The sequence below is a fragment of the Lithobates pipiens genome, unplaced genomic scaffold (genome assembly GCF_037356315.1).
Source record: "Lithobates pipiens isolate NorthernLeopardFrog02 unplaced genomic scaffold, aLitPip1_a1.2 Scaffold_18, whole genome shotgun sequence".
Lineage (NCBI taxonomy): Eukaryota > Metazoa > Chordata > Amphibia > Anura > Ranidae > Lithobates > Lithobates pipiens.
The window spans coordinates 411,932,429-411,956,041 of NW_027507758.1; the positions used below are offsets into that span (position 1 = coordinate 411,932,429).

Consider the following 23,613-nt stretch of genomic DNA (forward strand, 5'->3'; position numbering starts at 1 on the left):
TATTTGCAAATGAAGGGTAAATATTAATCTATACTTGTTTTGTTTCTCCTGCAAATAATACCTTTTTTAAACTAGCGCACCATTTTTTCTTATTATTAATTGTTTTGGAGTGTTGAGGTCACTAGCTAATGGTTCCATCTGTTCATTTGTACTTTAGGGTGATATTAGAACATATATTATCTAATTTATTTTATTTGCTTATTAGTTTTGGTTTAGTTATATATATATATATATATATATATATATATATATATATATATATATATATATATATATATATATATATATATATATATATATATACAGTATACACTATATTGTCAAGAGTATTGGGACACCTGTCTTTACATGCACATGAACTTTAATGGCATCCCGGTCTTAGTCTGTAGGGTTCAATATTGAGTAGGCACCCCCTTTGCAGCTATAACAGCTTCAACTCTTCTGGGAAGGCTGTAAGGCTGTCTACAAGGTTTAAGAGTGTGACTATGATAATGTTTGTCCATTCTTCCAGCTAGCACATTTGGGAGGTCAGGCACTGATGCTGGATGAGGAGGCATGGCTCGCAATCTCCACTCTAATTCATCCTAAAGGTATTCTATCAGGTCGAGGTCAGGACTCTCTGCAGGCCAGTCAAGTTCCTCCACTCCAACTCACTCAGTCAGGTCTTTATGGACCTTGCTTTCTGCACTGGTCCAAATAATTTGGTGGAAGGGGGATTAACGTGGGGGGTTGTTTTTCAGGGGTTGGGCTTGGTCCCTTAGTTCCTGTGAAGGGAACTCTTAAGGCATCATCATACCAAGACATTTTGGACCATTTCCTGCTCTTAACTTTGTGAGAACAGTTTGGGGGTGGCTCCTTCCTGTTCCAACATGGCTGCGCACAAGTGCATTAAGACATAGATGAGCGAGTTTGGGGTGAAGGAAATTGACTGGCCTGAAATTGACCTCAACCTGATAGAACATCTTTGGGATGAATTGGAGTAGAGACTGCGAGCCAGGCCTTCTTGCCCAACATAAGGGCCTAACCTCATAAATGTGCTTCTGGAAGAATGTTCGAACATTCCCATAGACACACTCCTAAACCTTGTGGACAGCCTTCCAAGAAGAGTTGAAGCTGTTATAGCTACCAAGGATGGGCCAACTCAATATTGAACCCTACGGACTAAGACTGGAATGACATTAAAGTTCATGTGCAAGTAAAGGCAGGTGTCACAATACTTTTGACAATATAGTGTGTGTGTGTGTGTGTGTGTGTGTGTGTGTGTGTGTGTGTGTGTGTGTGTGTGTGTGTGTGTGTGTGTGTGTGTGTGTGTGTGTGTGTGTGTGTGTGTGTATATATATTCTCCTATTTAAACAGGTTTATTACCAGAATAATGTACAAATTAATATTTAATATGCTGACATATAATTTTAGACTGCCTTTCTGACTCCCAAATATATTTTGTACCACTGCTTTGAATTTAGGCATTATGCAATCTATTTGAACTGTCTTATACTTCATAAAATATAGATGTTATTTATGAAATACCTTAAGTGTATGTGAAATACTGTTTTCATGTTTACATATCTCTAACAGCTATAATTATTCTAAATAAAGATCGCTCTTAGCATTACTAGAATATATTCTGTAAGTTATACTCTAGGGCATCTGAAAAATATGAAAATCAATCCTTAACCATGCATTTGATCTTATGTGAAAACCATTATATTTGTTTCATGAAATATAGGGGATTACAAGAAAACAGTCCTGAGAATTGCCAGACTGATTTTTAACTATAAAGGCACTTGAAGAGATTGGAACTGTATTCTGTGATAACTTAGAAAATTGCATATGTTCGGAATGATGGAAAATGGAAAGAAATGGGTAAGTTAAGTAAGGAAAGGTTTGAAGGAAAACCAAAGCATGCCAACACACAGAGGAACACAGATCTGAAAAATATTTAGGCAAGATTGCAGTGTGCAGGATAATGTTAGCTGTAGTGTTAGCTATAGTTATGTTTACCATAATGTTAGTTATGGGAAAGTGCATAGAGCAGTTGAAATTATAATGGGAATTACCAAGCCTCAAAATATACTAATTGTAAAAAACGTTTACATATTAGATGTTCCTCTCCTAGCTACTTCAGGAAACTTTCTCTGCAAGAGAAATAAAAAGGGGAAGAGGGTGCAGGGTATGTTAATACGAGTCAGAAGGCTTTTATTTCTCACAGTTAAAAAACATACATAACATTATCACATACAACAAGGGGCAGAACATGTGGAAAAATGCACCTTGTTCAGGTGGGTCTAAAGCTGCATGTTGTTCAAATACAGCCCTGGTTCTAATACACAGACAGATGCCTCACCAAGAAAAAATTAGCATTCATACATCTGTCCATCCTCAAATAACATACACACTGTAGCCACAATACTCTTTGAGATTTAATCACCTAATAATGGAGCATATGTATGCTGAGAGCTTTGTTTCCTTATGTCTATTGGTTGCAAAGGGATTTTAAAGCTTGTGTGTTTCTGCATATACAGTTGCTTCCAACAATCATGAGCACCCTCGGTACCATACCGTTAGATAAACCTACTATTGCATATGATCCCCAAATGACATGCTTTACCTTGCTCTTCTCTAGTAGAATATGCCTAGAAATGGCAAGTAGCTAAATTACAATGTATTCCGATTACCCAATTAGTAATCCTATAGATTGTTAATGATAACTGAACAATGTTCAACGTGATTTGCTTGTTAAATGTATTTAGTTAGGCTGCTTTTTTGTTTTTGTTTTGTTATTTAAAAGTGCTTATATGTATGAACCAGCATATTGATATTGGACCCTATTGTGCTGTATTTTTGTTTGTTTGGCAAGGACAAAAACTTTGATACTGAACACGTGGACTCAAGCTAGGAATATTAGCATCCTAATATGTAGCCGTATCTGTGGTAAACAAGGTAACAACTATTTGAAAAATGTTGTATGATGGGATTGAAAACAGTCAGAAGGGTGGAAAAAAACATATATAGTAATTACTTCACAGGGGGGAGCTGTTCACAGAAAAACAAATAAAAAACAAACAAAAAAAAACAAAAGTACTGCACTTGGATTGCCTGAATAAACTAATTTAATACAGAATCATTCTGCCAAGGCATGTTATAAAACTAAAGTGATTGATTTGTTGCTATGTGCAATTCAAAATCTGTATAAAGCAGCAGTTTAAATAAGCAGCACTTGTAATATTTTATAGTGTAGCATCTACTAAAAACTGAAAAAAACACATATTAGAGGTGACCTTGACACTCTATCACCTGTTATACATCCCAAAATGTAAGACTATAGGTTCTCCTATCCTTATGTGTGTTAAGTGAGATATTTGTATGTGAAAATGATGGAAGCTGAATTTTCCTGGGCCAGTTTTAATAGCAAGTAGAATTTCTCCAATGTAACTTTTAATATTTTGACAAGATAACAAATTAACCTTGAGAATAAACAATGCGTGATGGTAATTTTTAAATTACTTTGGGAACACCAAGAGCAGCTGCTTGATGCATCATGAAAAAAATCCAACAAGTTTCTTTGAATATGCTCTAGCCCATTTTCTCCCCCAGCAATGTTATTTTAATGACAAACTGCTTATTTTATTATACACCCTCTGTCTGATATAAATGCAAATAGGATAAGGAATGGCATTTATCATTAGTGGAAAACAGAATGATTTTCTTAATTCTTAATCTCAAATCCACACAATCACCCTGCATTTGTTAATGTTGAACATTGTCTTGGGCATAACAACTATGATAAGTCAGAATTTCAAATATACTAAAATTCACAACAAGGTCTAAATTCTGTTAAGTAGAAGATATTTCTTATTTGATCCAAATCTATCCATATAAGATAGCCGGAAGCTTTAAATCAAACCAGCAACAACCAGGTATTCCAGGTCCCCCTGTTCCTGCTTTTTTTTCTGGTTCTTAATAGCATGAGGAGGATTTAGAACATATAAAAATGTACTGCTGTCGTGTTCCTTTCAGGCTAGGTTCACACTAGCCCACGCTGTGCGTTCACATCAATTCCCACACCCACCACCATCTGCAGCTGAATCACGCTGCTCTTGCGAGGCTTGGGGCTGCTGTTCATTCTGAATGGCACCCCCACACATCACAGCCCGCAGCATGAACGCAGGTAACGGAAACTGCAGGGTTGTGGCATGGTCAAGACCATGCCGTTTACCTGCAGCTGTGTTTTAAAAAAAGGTCTATTCAACTTTTTCCTGTGGTTAATGCAGCACAGCAGCCCATTCAAATGAATGGTCTGTCGTGTCCCAGCAAACGCAGGCTGCAAGGCCCACACTAGTGTGAAACAAGCCTTAATGGGAGAGTGTCTTCATTGTTTGCTTTTGACCACAAAGAGAAGTAGGTAGAAGAAATCCCAGAGAGGTTGCATACAGTAACAAAATGCATAACAAAAGATTCATTCTCCACTCTGTAACTAAAAAAAGAAAAATTGAAATTAAGACATAATGCATGTCCTAGTGTCACCATATAGCAGTTTCTCTTGTTTTCTCCAATATTTGGATATTTGGCCTAGGAGCAAAATGTTTGGATACTTAACCAAATAAAAACGTATAGTCACCCAGTAAGCAGCCAGACTGGATATAAATATTCGGGGTGATTACACATTTATTAACCCTCGTTCTTATGTGCTTTTTTGATAAATATATCTGTACTGAAATCATTACTTTTCATAGATCTTTGGGCACATCAGTTTGGTAATGTGTCTTCCTTTTTATCTCTTTCTTCTTGTTCTTAGGTAACGAAATGTATTTGTACCTCAAACTGTATGCTGTGCATTATCTTGTTCTACATGTCTTTTTGAGAATGTAAATAAACATTTATGGAACAAATAAAAATGTACAGTTTAAGGAATACCTAAATCAAACCTGTGTAGAGGCTTTTAAACAATGGAGGAAATAAACATGTTGCCCATGGTGGGCAAATAGGACTAATATTTCATGTTCTATATTGGAATCTGATTAACTGCTAATAACACATCAACAGACACTGTAAAGCAACAATATTGTTTTGTAGAAAGTAAATAATAATAATAATAGTAATATAAAAGATAACAATACATACAAAAAAAAAAATAATTGAACAAAAATGTATACTATGGCTGTTCTCTCAGTACATCAAAATTTGACAACAGTTTGTCACATTAGTAGATAACTGACTAAAAACCTATGTGCCGTCAAACTGTTCTAGTTGATCTGCAACTAACTAATAATTACAGAACATTGTTTTGGTTAATTAAAGCGGGAGTCCGCCGGGACTCCGCGTTTTTTTTTTTTTTTAAAGTCAGCAGCTACAAATACTGCAGCTGCTGACTTTTAAAATAGTGACACTTACCTGTCCAGCCCGCCCGCGATGTCGGCACCCGAAGCCGATCTCTAGATCGACACTCAAGTGCTCCCGCTGCCATCTTGGGTATGGGAATCAGGAAATGGAGCCTTTCGGCTTCATTTCCCGGTTCCCTACTGCGCATGCGAGAGCCGCGCTGCGCAATGAGGACGGTCCCCGCTGCCTCTGGGATCTGTGTGTTTCCCAGCAGGCAGCGGGGCACTTGCAGAAGGGGGCGGGCACTTGCGGAAAGGGGCGTAATGTACGCCCCTTTCCGCAGAGAGCTAGCCCGGAAGTGGGTGCAGTTACCTGGATTATCCAGGTAACTGCACCCCCCTCCCCCCTGAAAGGTGCCAATTGTGGCGCCGGAGGGGGGGAGGAATCCGATGAGCGGAAGGTCCATTTTAGGGTGGACCTCCGCTTTAACACTCATATGAAATTTTATGTACAAATAAAATGGCAATACTATGTTAGTTATACATATCTGTATTTGCTTTGCTACTTGTTAAGTTTATAGTCCATTAAAAAGGTGACTCATGAAATACATTTTACATTACTAACCTGGACTGAAAATGAATAATGTATGTAATGAAACAGTACGTTCAAAGTGCATTAACGCTCAATGAGTGCTTTAATTTTATCTATTAAATGAATATATATATATATATATATATATATATATATATATATATATATATATATATATATATATATATATATACACAGTATATACTATCTATCCCCATCTTACTACCACTTTGTTGTTAAAAAAAAAAGTGGTGGGCATCTAATTATACATTTTAAACTAGCAACAGTCCTTGCTGACAAGCTGTATCAGTTAATGCCCATGAAGAGGATCATCTTTGGACCACTATATATATATATATATATATATATATATATATATATATATATATGTGTATATTCATTTTTGAGTTGAGATTTGAGTTGAGATTGAGTAGGGAATTGTAAAACCTCTGCCCATTATTTTTGCCATCTCATTGTTACTAGGAATATTTCATTTTAGTTTCCCTCTTACAGAACAACAGAAAGTCAGAGGAAATCCTTGAAAAGTGAGGGGAACAGCAGCAAAGACAGTAGTCACTTCAACAAGTGTCTTCTTTGGATGATTTCCCCTTTATTCCTATACTGGTAACAACTCAAAATTGCAGCTTTTCATTTTCAGTGACAACAATCAGCCAGACAAATTGTGAGAGTAAATGCCACAAAGAGGGACATAGAAAGCAGTTAAATCATGACAGGGATTCTAAGCCATCACCACTCTATCCCAAAAGAAAAAAACATTATGGCTTTAGATCCACAGTAAAAGCCATCTATACTTCCAGATAATACCTACATTTTGTAAGGTTTGATATTGTATGGTCATCCTTACTTGATTAGGTTAGTTATTGCACCTAAACAAAGGTGAGCATTTTAACCACTTCAGCCCCAGAAGGTTTCACCTCCTTTATGACCAGGCCATTTTTTGCGATACAGCACTGCATTGCTTTAACTGCAATTGCGCATTCATGCAACACTGTACCCAAACAAAATGAATGTCTTTTTTTTCCCTCACAAATAGAGCTTTCTTTTGGTGGTATCTGATCACCTCTGAGGGTTTTCATTGTTTGCGCTATAAACAAAACATGCTATAAAACATATCCAATAAAAAAATGTAAAATATCAAATGTCTTTATCAATTTAGGCCAATATGTATTCTGCTACAAATTTTTGGTAAACAAAATAACTATAAGCGTATATTGATTAGTTTGTGCAAAAGTTATCGCGTCTACAAACTATGGGATATTTTTATGGCTTTTTTTTACTAGTAAGGGTCGGAGATAAGCTATTTTTAGCAGGACTGTGACATTGCGGCAAATAAATCAGACACTAAGGGACATTTTTGGGGACACCAATACTGTGATCAGTGCTAAAAAAAAGCCTGGTACGGCTCAGGAGGGGGGGGGGGGAGGGTTGGGAGTTTTGGTCGCTCGCTCGTCCCCACCCCCTTTCCTGGCCGGCCGGGTAGCGTGCTCGGATAAGGGTCTGATATGGATCTAGGGGGACCCCATGCCGATTTTTCGGCGTAGGGATTCCCTTTAAGTCCATACCAGGTGACAGGGCCAGCGACGCCTCCTTCGCTGGTCCCGGCTACCTGGAGACGTGCTCAAAACAAGTGGACTTTCCTCCGTGTGTGTGGGCGAGTCCGTTCATTTCAAAAGTACGGTGGATAGTCCGGCGGACTTAGTACGCTACAAAAGTACCATGTGTGGGCAGGTAGCTCGTTCAGAAAGTCCGGCGGACAGTCCGGCGGAAAGTGTGCCAGACTAAGTCCGCCGGATAGTCTGCTACATGTGTACGTGACATAACTCTCAAAATATGAAATCTTCCATTAGAACCTTTCACGTGTTTACTTGTGAGGGAAATGCCATCATAGACAATGGTCACAAAAGTCCCCATTAGATGATTTCCCCTTAATTCCTGTCCTGGTAACCATTCAAAATTGTAAATGTTCAGTTCATGTGATCATAATAAAGAATTTGTAAGAGTAAAACGCACTGACAGGGTCACAGAGGAGCAGCCGGAGCAGCGATGACGTTATTCCCACGCATGCACACGGGAGCTGACACTCGGGGCATATCGCCGCGGTCTGCGGCTTACCCATTGCGCCTGCGCGCCGCTGTCTATGGCACATGCGCCATAGACAGCGGTGGCTGTCTTCAGGTAAATATCTCCTAAACCGTATAGGTTTAGGAGATATTTCTTGGACCTACAGGTAAGCCTTAATCTAGGCTTACCTGTAGGTCAAAGTGGTTTGTAAGGGTTTACAACCACTTTAATTGCACATGGAGCGAATACCTGCTGTTAAGGGACAGATGCTTTATATATTATAAGTGTTTATATTTTGCCTTCTTCTGGATAAACTGTGGGTATAGGATTTTGTATATGGAGGTTTTCTATTTATTTATTCTGTTAATTTCCTTTTTTTCTCTTTTTAATTGGTTAAACTAGATGGACGTGTGCTCCTTTTCAACCTAACTATGTAATGATGTGCAGCCCTGGATGCAAACCGTGGAGTAAAGGGACACTTATCTGTCCCTAGCTGCAGGTAAACAGCCCTTTAACGATAACATGTGAACAGCCATGGTCATGTCATGCAGGCTTCCTGTCTGCATCTAATTTGAAACATTTGACCATACTCACCTCCGTCCCCGATCAAAAAAATAAAATGCTGATCTGGGCAGCATATGGCCAAGAATGGCTGTGTAAATAGCTATGGGCATTTATACTTTCAAAATATTCACCACAGTTGATCTGCCTTATGTATGTTTTGTAATTGTATGGCTATTACTATTGAGTTAGTTACTACATCTACACTAAAGTGTGAATTCTCAATAGAGGTCTAGAATACTAACCCTTGAAGCAATCACTACAGCCACATGTATTGTACCTCTAAATGGTTAAACAGTCTTTTTCCCTCTTGAAATCTCTCATTCCTTGCTGAAGACAAAGGACAATGTACTATACAAAAATACATTTCAATGTTAGAAGCCAACACTGAATGTGATACTATGTATAATTCTTTTCAAACAGACACGTCTTACTATTCTATCAGAAGGTCATGAATCATGTGTAGCAGCCTTTGTTTTTAAAGGTACCCTGTAATGATAGAATCTTGGAGCCGTTGGTGCTCTGAAACTCTCATCCTGTCCTTAACACTTTCCTAATGAGTGCAGCACTAATATCAACTCTCTATATACACACCTAACATACTAAAACATACATTGGTGCAACAATATAAAGTGCTGATGTGCTACTAATATAAAAAAAATACCAACATACATTGATGCATTTCTTATCATTTAGACCCCTTTCACACTGAGCTGACCCGGGCGTCAGCGGTAAAGCAGTGCTATTTTTAGCGACGCTTTACTGTGTTTTAGCAACGATATTTGGCCGCTAGCGGGGGTGGTTTTTACCTGCCTCGCTATCGGCCGAAAAGATGTTAAATCCACCAGAAAATTTTTGCTGCAGCGGCGCTTTGCCGGTGGTATAGCAGCGCTGCCCCATTGTTTTCAATGGGGAGGAGCGGTGTATTCACCACTCCTCCACCGCTGCAAAGAAGCTGCTGGCAGGATTTTTTGTGATGTCCAGCCAGCGCAGCACCCCAGTGTGAAAACACTCGTACTTTCACATTGGGTTTGCAGCTGAGGCTTTTTTCAGGTGCTTTACAGGCGCTATTTTTAGCGATGTAGCACCTGAAAAACGCCTCAGTGTGAAAGGGGTCTTATGAAGAGTCTATGAGGATGATGGAGAATCCCTTTTATTACTAATCATTTTGTGATTTTCATCCTGAGCATACAGAAGATATAATGAAGGCACAAGAAAAAATAATTTACCGTATATACTCGAGTATAAGCCGAGATTTTCAGCCCCTTTTTTTAGGCTGAAAGTGCCCCCCTCGGCTTATACTCGAGTCACCGCCGTCTGCCTACCTGATCTGCGTGTCGTGCAGACAGACGGCGGCCATTCCACTATTCAAAAGCCGCGCCTCCCTGTCTGTGATAGGCGGAACACTCAATTTCCCAGCAGTCATTTTTTCCACCTATCACGGACATCCGCTCATCCTCATACTACGGACGAGGATGAGAGGATGTCCGTGATAGGCGGAACACTGACTGCTGGAAAATTGAGTGTTCCGCCTTTCACAGACAGAGAGGCGCGGCGTTTGAACAGTGGAATGGCCGCCGTCTGTCACAGACGAGGAGGAGAGGTGCGGCTTTTGAAACCTGGCATGGCCGCTGTATGTTTTTTATACATGCAGATCGGTGCAAAATGGCACACAGAGGCTGCAGAAGGACAAAGAGGCTGCAGATTGGCACAGGTAGGTTGCAATGGACACAGGGATGGACACAGGGATGGACACAGGGATGGACACAGTGATGGACACAGGGATGGACACAGTGATGGACACAGTGATGGACACAGTGAGGTACACAGGGAGGTATGCAGCTGCAGATGGGCATTGTTGACCCTCTTTTCCACTCTTTTAAGCTGTAACAGTAGCTGCTGCATGTCTCATCCTCGGCTTATGCACGAGTCAATACGTTTTCCCAGTTTTTTTGTGGTAAATTAGGGGCCTCGGCTTATATTCGGATCGACCTATACTCGAGTATATACGGTAATGTTAGTAGTTTTCTTTTTCTTTTTTATATGTTTTATCTTTAGAGCTACCAAACAGCATTGATAGTTTTACACTGCTGCTCTTAATAATGCTTTCTATTCAATTCTGAAAATAACCTTACATAAAACAATTACTTTGACTCAACGCTTAGATGGAGACATACATAGAACTGGAAAAATATATATACGCAACTGAAAAATTTCCATAGCAAGTTCCTATTTTCCACACTCTTACACATGCATGAGGAATATGCTGCCTATTTAGAAATGTATACAAAATTAATTTCACGTTTCAACTTCAGGCTGTAAGCAGAAAACAGTGTGCTAGGTAATAGAAAGAAATGTGACAAATATTTGTAGATACTGATACATGACCAAACAAAAACAGAAAATCAATGATTCAGTTAATTTATGTAATTGTTTTTATCCACACAGTACAAATGGTAAGTAAGGAAAATAATTGTATGTTTATTTATAAACTTAATAAGGGAATTGGCTATACAAGTTTCATTTATGTGATAACTATTAAATTGTATCCAAATCCACGTGATTTATTTATTTAGTTTTCTGCTTTAATAAGGTCTACGTCAGCAGCAGCTGCTACAGTTTTTAGTGTTAGTGATGCACCTACATATACGCAAACGATGACTACAATACACATATTAGGTATTGCAGTGCACAATGGCATAGGAGCAATCATTTTAAGGCTTAATAATTTCTTTAACATGTTTAATTCTAAACTGCTGACCTGTAAAGACTTTTAAAGCATTGCTTGTGGACGATTTTATTTACTGTGGACTTTGCAGCCACATGCAATTTTAGGGCTTGACATGTTTAGTATCTGTTTAACCGCTTCTGCACCACCCCACGTACATTTACTGCAACAAGGTGGCCTTTTAGCGTGAAATCACATACCTGTTTGTGACATCTAATGCCGAGTCTGGGGGCACGCGTGTGTGCCGCCGGCCTACTCCCTCTGTGATTGGACACAGCGGGAGCCAATCAGCGGGTCTGATGGACCCAATATATGCCGGGCACCCAGCGATTGTTACCGAAAGAACAAGAATGCCTATTTAAACAAGGCAGATTGCCATTCTGTCAGAGGGGAAGATGGAGATCTTGTGTTTCTGCTAAGCAGAAAGAAGGATCTCTGTCTTCCCCAGCAACCTAGAGTTAGCAAGCACTCCCAGGGAACACATTTAACCCTTTGATTGCCCCTGATGTTAACCCCTTCCCTGACAGTGTCATAAGTACAGTGAAATTGCATTTTGTTCAGTACTGATCACAGTATTGGTGTCACTGGTCACTTAGCATCAGATTTGCTGCCTAAAAATCGCTGATACTAGTAAAAAAATAAAAATTCCATTAATATATCCCTTAATTTGTAGACACTAGAACTTTTGTGCAAACCAATTAATATACATTTAGTGGGAATTTGTTACCACAAATATGTAACAGAATACATATTAGCCTAAATTTGTGAAGAAATACATTTTTTTATTGGATGTGTTTTGTAGCAGAAAGTAAAAAATATATATATTTTTTTTTTTTTTAATTGTCAGTCTTTGTTTCTGTTTACAGACCATAATAATAAAAACTGCAAAGGTGATCAAATACCACCAAAGAAAGCTCTATTTGTGGGGAAAAAAGACATCAATTTTATTTGGGTACAGTGCCACACACACGACCACACAATTGTCATTTAAAGTAACGCAGTGTCGTATTGCAATAAATGGCCTGATCATGAAGGGGGGTAAACCTTCCAGAGCTGAAGAGGTTAAGTTCTTTAAAATTTTACCAAAAATAGAGAAATATATTGTGCTTGTCTGCGCTAAAATTAACATCAGTCTAGTTTGCCTGGAAATACAAGTTTGATAAACCATTGCACTAATATTATGTGACCAGTTGCTTTTGGAAAATGTATAATGTTTTGGGGTTCTTAACTATTTAATATTCCCTGGAGTTCAGTTTTATCTGGTGATTTTACTAGCAAGGGTTAACCTGGTGGTAAACCTTGCCTTTGTTTTTAAAACACATGAACCAGGAAGATTGACTTGCAGTGAATATTTAGTAAATTTCAGATTTTCTGCATTATAAAATATGCCTCTTTATGTAAATACAATACTGTACTTAGAAAGCCGAAAACCTCAGGGGGGTTCTAGTGGCAGATAGGCGAGGGGGGGGGGGGGGGCACTGACAAATTAAATACATAAATTGTTGGTTAGTATAAGCAAGCAAAATATTTATTTTAATGTTGGAAAATATTTGCTATAACATGGATAAGAGGTAATATGTTGTACATAATAATAAATACTTTGAAATAGAAAAATATGTTTGCAATTAAACAACAGATACAAAAGTCACAACTTTGTCTATAAAAAAAATCAAAAAAAAAAAAGGAAAAAAAATAAGTCTTGTATTATTATTTTTTTCACAAATTGTATCTTGGATAATACAGTAAAAGAAAACTAGACATCTGGGGCTTATATTGTGACATAAATTAGTAAATCAGTTTGACTTTTGTTGTTCATCTTAATAGTGTCGTATACAGTAACACATTATCATTTAAATCTATAAAGTATAGTATGTTGTGGAAAGGCATTTTAAGGATAAACTATATATATATAAAAAAAAAAAAAGCTGTCCCGCAAAGAAACTATGACACAATATCAACACAATGGAGTTAATTTACTATAGGCAAACAGACTATTCACTTTGCAGGGCAAGTTGCACTTTTCAAGGGAATTTGCCACAGATCTTAGTAAATGAAGTAAAGTTCTGCTGACTTTCATCATCCAATCATGTGCAAGAAAAAAATGCATTTTTTTTCTTGCATTTGATTGGATATAATATGTAAAGTGAAATTCTAGCACATTTTAGCACATTCAAGTTCTGGGACAAATTTCCTTGCAAATTTAACAATCTATTTGCCATTAGTAAATCAACCCCAGTGACTTCTCAATTTTATTTTAAACCTACAGACATGGCATATTAAATAACAGTATGTCAGTGGTCTCTGCATTATGATGTTTGTGCCCTTAAATTGATCACTAAATGGTAAGAAAGTGGTCCTTAAAGCATAACAATTTGTAGGGTCCATGCACACTGACATAAAAAAATGCTGCTTCTACAGTTTTGAGTTTTGCCTGTAGATGCAACTCTGTTATTCTATGTGTCCATGCACATCAGAACAGTTAAATGCATATTTTGAGCTCAGTGTTTAGAGGCAGAAAAACAATGCTAAACTCTCCTGAACTCATCTAAACTCTGTACAAAAACACTCTTTATGATTGTTTTTTTCTGCCAAGGGAACTGACTTTTTTAAGCCCAGTGTGCATGGAGCCTTAGAAAGGATTACAAAAAATTATACCATTCTAATACATGTCAAATTTGCTAGTTCCAGTGTCTGATTCAGATATTCCCTGAATTTTCTAGAGTCAGATAATTCCTCCCTCTCTCTCATATACTCAGACATCTCATGAAAATCATGCAAATGCCATTGCATTTTGGCTGAGAAGGAGGGGCACTGCTGACATCACATATCACATGCCCATTACACTATAAAGTCTGGATATCAGCTTTGTTGAGGTATATCTAGCAGCATCCAGAAACTGGTGCCAGTGTGTGACCTGTATGAAATTGGGTATCCTAACTGAACAGCTTCATTACTAATTACCTGTACTTAAGGAGTAGAAAATGTTCACTTTGCAAATGAACATTCAATTAGCCCAAACATACAGTACTTGTATGTTCATTTTACATACTTCTACATATCATGGGAAAAAAACAGAATTATGCCTTGCACATAACTATATTATTGAAAGGATAAGAATACTTTGACCATTTGCTGAACAGGCCATAGCCGAATGATGGCTACAGCCGAATGTGCTCATCTGTGCCACATCCATGCCACATCAGTGCTCATCCATGTCTCATCCATGCCACATCAGTGCTCATCCATGTCTCATCCATGCCACATAAGTGCTGCTCATCCATGCCTCATCCATGCCACATCAGTACTCATCTGTGCCCTATCAGTACTCATTCTTGCCACATCAATGCCACATCAGTGATTATCTGTACCTTATCAATGCCACATCAATGATTATCCATGCCACATCCATGCCACATCAGTGCTCATCCATGTTACATCAGTGGTCATCCATGCCCCATCAGTGATTATCCATGCCTCATCCGTGCCACATCAGTGATTATCCATGCCTCATCCGTGCCACATCAGTGATTATCCATGCCTCATCTGTGCCCCATCAGTGATTATCCATGCCTCATCTGTGCCGCATCAGTGCTCATCCATGCCTCATCTGTATGTGGCCAGGCTGTGAAAAAGTTTCACACTCCTCGGGAGGAGTAGCAGAATGTGTTTTGGGGTGTAGCTGCAAGTATGCATATGCCGGATGAGAGAAATAACCTGGTGATAAATTTCATAAATTTGAGGTGTTATCCAATTATATGTATCATTTCCGGGATGATGGCAATAACATGCCATAGCTCATGAGTCAAATCATTTTTACCTTTTTGTATTGAGTGCCTGCATTCCCAACTGCACACTGCGGTTCAATACACTAGTTTCTACATTGATACAAGATACATGGCAGATAGAACCAAAGGGTGGGGAATGAAGGCATTTGATTTACCTAGAACTGCAACAAATATAAATAATCCTTTTTAGCAGTTTTGCTCTTCAAGGGAATGAACACGGCAGACTTTGGGCAACTTTGTGTAAATATAAATTATTTTCTTTTGCAGGATTTTTTTTTTTTTTTCAGGCAGATCTGCTTTAAAGCTGGACTTGCACATGTAACCTGTAGTAACACTATTGCATTGCTCTGCAATGTGCAGGTACATGTGTATTGTGTTCCACTGTGACTCATTCTAAAGGATATCCCAAACCACATATAAAGTAAAAAAAAGGACCCGCACTAAACATTAAAATGTACATTGTGAATAGTCAGTGCATTGTGGTGCACTGTGTTGGCAAAACACGCAGGTGCAGTTTTTTCTACCCTTGAGGGCTGTCCCAACGTAATACGCTTCAACACACACAAATGGGTGCGCAATACATGCTAATGTGCGTATGGTCCCTTAAGGGCATCTGTCATAAGGAAAACACCAGTTTAATTTACTAAAGGCAACTAGGCTACTCTAGTTGCAAGGAAAGTTGCACTTTACAAGGGAATTTTCCACAGGGTTTAGTGAATAAGGTGAAGCTTTGCCAGCATCCAATAATGTTAAAGCAAAAATGCAGGGTTTTTTTCTTGTCCTTGCACGTTATTGGGTATTCTTTGCCAAGTGAAATTTTGCCACATTCACTAAGCTCTGGGGCAAATTCCCTAGCAAAGTAAACAGTCTTTTGCTAAATCAACACCATAAAGTCTGATCTTTCTAATCTCCATTTTAAAATGCTACCTGCCTAGCTATCTGTAAACATCTTGCTTTAATACCTTGAGTCATTGACCTGGATTAGGAATAAAGAGCAGGATGTCAGTCTCTTACACAGACTTCTCTGATGTGCATATTTTTTACAGGTCATTGACCCTGATAGAATTGAAAACAGCAGTGCAGCACAAACAACCAGATAAAAAGCATGTCCTTCACGACAGGTTTGCTTTTTAACAACCTTGTGTCTGCTAATGTGGTATTCTGAATATATGTATTGCTAAAAGATAGAAACTGCAACTAGGTATTTCCAAGGCCACCTAAAAACTCATCTTACCCAAGGGGGCCTAACAACTCAAAAACATTTTTTTAGGTATACAATTCTGTGCTAAAACATATTTTTCTTAAAAATCAGTTCTACCCCAAAGTAATTTTTTTTATATTGGTACTTATGGATTAAAGCCTGCCTGATTGACCCTGGTTGTGAGATGCACCTGTGACACTTTATGTCTCTTGTCTCCTTCACAGGTCGTAATGATGGTGTCCTTAACTCACAGCTAGATTTCTCAGTAATGTGTTTATCCTACGGTTTGAGAAATCCATAAATGAAAGGGAAAGAGTGTCAATTTAGCATCTGCAGCAATTAAGCAGAGCAGGCAAATTCCGTAAAATAGGTCCATAATAGATTAAAAATTCCAGAATGTAATCAAATTGCCAGCAACCAAACCAAACAAAAATATTTGGGGGTTTAGATGGCCTTTAACAACCGAATATGACTAAGACAGTTTTGTAGCAGATGTTCTAAGTAAATATGGAATCTAAATAATTGGAGAATGTTTTCAACTAGAATAAATATGGAATTAACATGTCTTGATTTATACAGTAGCTAATATCACACTCTTTATAAGGTTGCTAGGTAACACAGCAAAGAAATCAGTTATTTAGTACAGAACCTAAATACTTAATGATAAATAAAATATATATTTGAATGAATAATTGTCATTTTCAGGAGATAAATGCAATAATAATAGAAAAGGCAAAACTAGTAATATCCAGATTTCTAAAAAGAATATACTTATCAAAGTTTGAAGACAATCATTATATTACCAGAATAAATTTTCTGGTTACAAGTGACAAAGACAAAGGCCAATAAGACTCCCCAGAAATGTAGACCGGTAAAAACTAGTATAAAGCTGCCAACAACCATTCTCATATAAAACACAAACAGCAGAGTGCAATGTCCAGCAAAACCAATGATTACTGATCTAACCTTGGTAAACCAAAATCTGTGCATTTTCTGTTGTTCATTAAAGTTCATGCAACAAGGCAAAATATAGTGAAGCATCAAGGAATCACTGCATAATAAAACATTTTTGTAGATACAAAAGTCTACAAAAAAAAAAAATCTGCACATGTACCACATTTTATTCAAAACCATCACAAAATGCTAAATGCCTTCGACAATTGCATTGGCAAAACTGACCACAAGAAAATATTACATCTCCAATCTCCATATAGACAATTTATAAATATAATGGGAAAAACAAAACTTTCTTTAAGAAAAAAAAAGAAAGGAAAAATAGAGATAGATAGATATAGTAGCACATGCCTCATCTAATTGTATCTTAATTTCTCACAAGCCTGCCAGTAATATCATAGTTACAAAGTTGATAAGCATATGCCAATTTCCTGGGAGGGGTAAACAATTTGAAACAACGATTTTGAGCCATACAATAGTTTCATCATATGCAGTATAAAAGTAAAATATGTGAATCTAATTTACATAATAAAAAGTATTTTATACATAATTAAATGTGCTTGCATTTTAGGATACAAAAATATGATATAAGATCTAATTGTTGATTTATCATTGATACTAAATAATGGACTTTGAAAATCCAACTGTTCAGAATTTGATCTCAATATTTTCATAAAATACACTGAAACAGTCTAACAGCAAAGAGTCCTGTATATCAAAGGTCAAAGAAAAAATGTCCTTCTTACCAAGTACCCCAAGGCGATAGTTGACAGTGATGACTATAACATTTCCATAACTTGCTAGGACACTTCCATCAAATAAATTACCAGTTCCTTCCATATAGGATCCTCCATGAATATACACCATCACAGGCTTGGGACCTCCACTATCTCTGATGTCTGGAAAAAAACATGTTTAAATATAATTCTAGCATGTCATCAGATAAAGAGGAAACATTAGTTTACCCCATTTTCAATGTTTCTTAAGTTAAAAATAGGATGACATTAATGTTATTAGAATAATCAAATGTAGCAAATATACATGTAGTGCTCCTTAGGACTTTCCTTTCATTGATATTTATTCAATTTCATTATGTTCAACTTTGTTTTTGCTTTGCATTGGTAATATGAAAAAGAAATGCAAATTAATATTATTTTACTTTTGAAGTGTTTGTATTTTTTAGAGAAGGCATCTGAAAATGGACATATAGATCAAGAAGCATTATAATGCATTACAGGGGATATATTATCTATCAATTTTGAACAACTGATAGATATAGAATATGTTCTTGTTAATACAATCATTAAATAACACAATGCTGTAAATATGTATGCTTATTGATAGTATCCTTACCTTTAGTTCAAATACCATCTAGGATTTTTTACAAAACCAGAATCTATAATTTGACAAATTCACTCATCAGAAATTAGTAATATAAAAAATGTATAATTTGCAAAATCTGAAACTTGTGTTTTTAGTTATGTTGTTATTGTATATTTGACTTGCTATAACTTTTTTTTTTTTTTTTAACAAGGCACAGGCCATTTATTTTTTGTCCCAAAGATGGCAATGCTGCAGCTGCTATTCACTTAATTCTTGTGGATGTTATGAATAGGCACAATAAATGGTATAGCTTATAAAATTGAGTATATATTTGCAGAATTTTATGTTATTGTGATACACCCACCATAAACTGAAGCATATGTGCAAATAATGCTACTTCACCTGCTTTTTTTTTAGCGACAGTAAAGTTAAATCTTATTGCAAAGATTCACCTGTTGAAATTTGGTCTTTCTGATAGTGACATTGATATGATTAGGAATGCGAGATAAATTATTAATCTGAAATCATTAGCTGCGTGTTCACAGCAGAATTGTACACTGCTAATTGTATGCTTGGAGGTAACACAGAGGGAGATTGTTTCAGAACTCTTCCTTAATTAAAATTACATAGAATTACTGAGTACCCACTGAGAACAGTAATGCAATGTTAGCACTCCAGTTAAACCAGTTAACATTTTTAGAGTACCTGCAAAAAAAAAAATGTTGTTTGTTTCATATCTTGGGTACTTTCTGGTGATCTCTTACCAATAAATGTTCCCCTTTTGTCTTGATGAAGTGTAAATCAGTGGAAACGACCATGTAATTCGATTCTTATGGGTGCAATCTTCAAGCTGTCACTGAAGACAAGCAATCAAACCATTGAGCTTCCTTTTCTGTGTCAATTAGATCCAATATAATTGATTGTTTGCTTGATTGTTTGCTGATAGTTATCAGTTTAACAAATCCCCCAGTTTATGGAGGCCACTTGTAATATGGGGTCTAATCTATTTCTGTACTCTCAAAGGGGCCTTTTCTCAGCACAGCAGTATTAAGTGGTACAAAGAAACAGAGGGCTTATCACCAATGGAATATTAATCACTCTGGTTAGTATCAATGTTCAGAAAGCCTAGAATGCACTGGGTTATCTGTGTATTTGTTTTGTATTCGTTACTTTATACTTAAAAAATATGTTATTTTGGTAAAGGAAGAAATGTAATCAAATACAAGCAGAATGGTGAAACAAATAAATAAATATGGATATGTGTGTTATTTATTTTGTGCCAAGAACTTCATAGGAAAGTTAAAGATCAGGGGGTAAAAAACAATGTCATTGGTTGATAGGCTGGTATTTGCTACCCTTACTTATTCAAAAATATTAAATACATTTTTAATAGTCATCTCCTATCTCAGAATACTTTACATGTGGAGTTATGAAATTAATTTTTTAAGGCCAACATGGGATAAGAAAAATAAAGACAGCAAATTACCTAACCCTTGTTCTTCTAATTCCCTGATTAAATAATATTCTTCCATCAAATTATATAAGTCTTTTTTCATACTCAAAAGGAGATGTCAAAGGGGAATTTTCTATTCATGCAAATTGGATCTACTAGACAAGTCTGTTAGACTGATTGCAGGTCCCACTTAATTGCAAAATTGCTGATGTACAGCTTTAACAGAATTTATATTTTTTATTTATATTAACATTATAGCAAAGGTGTTAATCTACATTTGGTCTAATGTTTCCAGAATGAAATTAAAGTTTTTCGTTTTGTTACATTATAATTTTCCTGCTGGATTAGAAAATGATTTATTTGTTCAGATGACAAAGTTCAGCCCATGTACTATGAAATTTTCCAGCTGTGTTATCCAGTTATTTTTTTTGTTTAACTATATTCTTTATTGAGATAACTAGTAACAGCACAGCAACTGTTATACATATGAGAAAGGAAACTGGAGGGGCGAGGCCTGCTTCCCATAAAGGTGGGTAGTACAATATCAGGTTTGACCCAAAATGGAAAGAGTCAAGTTTTTAGACATTTACTTTCTTAAAGAAGGGATGTAAAAGGAATAAGGACAGGTGAAAGGATAGGATAGAACCAGGAGGGAGGCAAAGGGACTAGAAAAAACATTTAAGTGTTTTAGCAATATCATTTTATGCATTACAGTGAACAGTGGTCATTCCCAGATGGCTCCACTCGGACCGGGAGATTGTCGGTATAGATGTCTCTCTATGAGGAGGGCTCTCTCACTAAAAATAGTAGCAAATCAGGAGATTAAGAACATGATACAGCTCTAGGGTCTGATAGCCGGTATTGCAAGTGTTCATAGAATTTCTCCAGTTTAATCTGCAACTTGGCAAATGGAAATTCCACAGATAAATGCTAATTTAAGATATCAATAGTATAATAGAGAGTGGGTGCATGGGTCTGTTTCCAGAGTCTGGCAATAGAGAGGTGAGCAGCGATCAGTATATGTGTGTAATAATAGGGTGGCATTTTGGATGGCAGTTTGAAAGTCCTAGTCCAAAGAGAACCACCTGAGGGGTTTACATGAGAGGCACTTTAGTAAGGTCCTGAATGAGGTTGGAAATGCACATCCAAAATTGGACAATGGACAGCATCTCCACCAGATTTGAAAGATATGTCCATTCTTATCACGGTTCCTCCAGTACTTCCTAGACAAGGATTTAAATATTAAAGAAAATTTTACAGGGGTATACACCAACAGTAGAGACTTATCAGTAATGACTCCCAATGATGGTGGGGGGTATGAATTTCTCTGTACCAGAGGGAGGGAGAGAGCTGAATTTGCAGAGTGGTTTACCAGTGAGATATAGTTAGAGACTCTGTCCCCATATAGATCTTATCATTAAGCTGTAGAGGTGGGAGATGCTGTGTGCTTTGTTGTTGGTTGAGTTGAAAAAGGATATGATATCCATGGTTTGGGTGTTAAGCAAAGCTGAAATAGATGTGAGGATATGTCGGACTCTTATGTAAACATAAAAATCCTTATTGGGGATGGCAAAACAATCCTTAAGTTGTTGAAAGGATATAAGCTGGTGTTGATGGAATAGGTCACCTATTTTTTGAAGGCCTAGTGAGGCACATTTCTGTACTGGTAGGTCCGGGGAGAGGAGTGATAAGGCTGATATTGCCTTCCATGTGGATACTGTTGCATTAACTATTGGTAGAGAGGAATGATAGCCTAGCCACATGGCTGCTAGAATTAATGAAGGACTTTAGGCAAGAGCTGAAGATTAATTTTGAGTCCACAGTTGTGAAGAGGAAGGGTCCCAGAGTTGTTTTAGTTTGGTCCAGGGCTGTTACCTTGTAGTAGGAACTGAGGTCTGGTACTCTGGGTCCAGCATAAGCTTTGGGGATATTGAGCAGGCAGGATTTGATTCAGGGTTTACATGCCACCCAGATGAGTTGATTAAGGATCTTTTGAAGTTTGGCGCTATCCAACTGTAGTATTGGTAATTGGTGAGTCTTCAGAAAATAAAAAATATGTTGCTGAAGAAACATCTTGGACAGGGTTATATGTCCTGCCCACAAGGCACAAACCTTGAGGAGTGTGTTGTAAATAGTCTGAAGTTTCTGATCCAATAGGGTGAGATTAGTGCATAGAAGCATAGTTGAAGGGGACGGTAAATGAATACCCAGATAAATCATAAACGAGTTGGAGGAAATACCAAGCATGGCTGATTTAGAATGGTTCAGTTTATACATGGAAAACTGCTACAGGAGGTCACAGAGTGGGGGTATTGATTTCAGAGGATCCATGAGCTAGACGATTATGCCATCCGCGTAGAGGCCAATCTTATGTAAAACTTGATCTACTGACAAGCCAGAGATGTTGGGATGTGACTGTAAGGCTTGTGCTAAGGGTTCAATGACACCCCTGCTGAGTCCTGTTAGTGATAGGGAAGGGGGTGGAGAGCATCCCTGAAGTCAATACTTTCACACTAGGGCTGGAATAGAGGCCTAAGATATCTTGGAGAATAAGGCCATGTACACTGAATTTCTGTAAGACCAAATCCACGAATAACCAGTTGACTCAATCAAACACCTTCTCTACACCTAAAGAGATCAACAGAGAAGGCGTTTGGAGATGCTCGGCCCAGTGGATGAGGTCAATGAGGGAATTTATGTGTGCCATCTATGGCTTGTTGGCAGGGAATGAATCCTACTTGATCAGGGTGAATGAGAGTGGGCATATATTTTGCAAGGCAGGAGGCCTAATAATTTGGTATATATTTGGAGATCAGTATTTAGGAGACAGATTTGGCAATAATTGGCAGGGTCTTGGAAGGGTTTACCTGGTTTGTGTACGGTAGTTATCACTGCTTCAAGGGATTCCAATGGTATCTCTCCAGTTATTAGAAATCTGTTAAAAGTGTTACATAAATGGGGTATGATTTGGTCTGAGAAGGATTTGTAGTATTCATTAACAAAGCCATCTGGCACCAGGGCTTTGTGAAGGGGAACATTTCTGATAGCTTTAAGGACCTCCTGATTGGGAGAGGGATTCAAGCTGTGCCTGAGTGATGGCTGGGAGCTGGAGAGGTGTTAGGAAGTCTTGAATTTGTTGGCAGGTAGGATTGGACTCAGAGGAGGAATGGGATAGGTTGTATAGCTCAGAATAAAATGGGCTGAAACCATCAGCTATATATTTTGGGTTTGTTCATTTATATTCCCTTTCGTCCAGAAGAAATGGGATTCTAGTTTGCACAGCTCTACGTTTGTATTGCTGTGCTAGTAGTTTTCCAGCTTCATTACCTTGGGAGTACCATGAAAGGCGAAGGCGCCTAAGCTAAAAATCATGGCCTTTTTGTAAATTATTTTGGAGGTGGGATCTGTTTTTCACCATCATTTCTGGAGCATCACTTCACACTATATATATGGACTTTCTTTCTTTCTTTTTTTGATTGAAGATTTTCACTAACTGGAATTGGGACTTTTTTAATTTAGTTTTTTTCCTTTTAGTGATTGGTTAAGTAATTTCTATTATACGTTTTACATTTATCATTTAATTTATGTGTTTATTATAATTTATTTTACATACATT

General features: G+C 37.4%; 1 protein-coding gene across 4 annotated transcripts in view; it reads right to left on the bottom strand.

The window, feature by feature from the left end:
* The window catches only part of NLGN1 (neuroligin 1), a 965,616-nt gene that overhangs the window by 309,181 nt on the left and 632,822 nt on the right, over window positions 1-23,613 (bottom strand). For all 4 annotated transcript variants that reach the window (XM_077487957.1, XM_077487959.1, XM_077487958.1 and 1 more), the window contains one exon: window positions 17,968-18,120. In XM_077487957.1, the coding sequence (XP_077344083.1) occupies window positions 17,968-18,120 (153 nt within the window). The remainder of the gene's footprint in view (window positions 1-17,967; window positions 18,121-23,613) is intronic.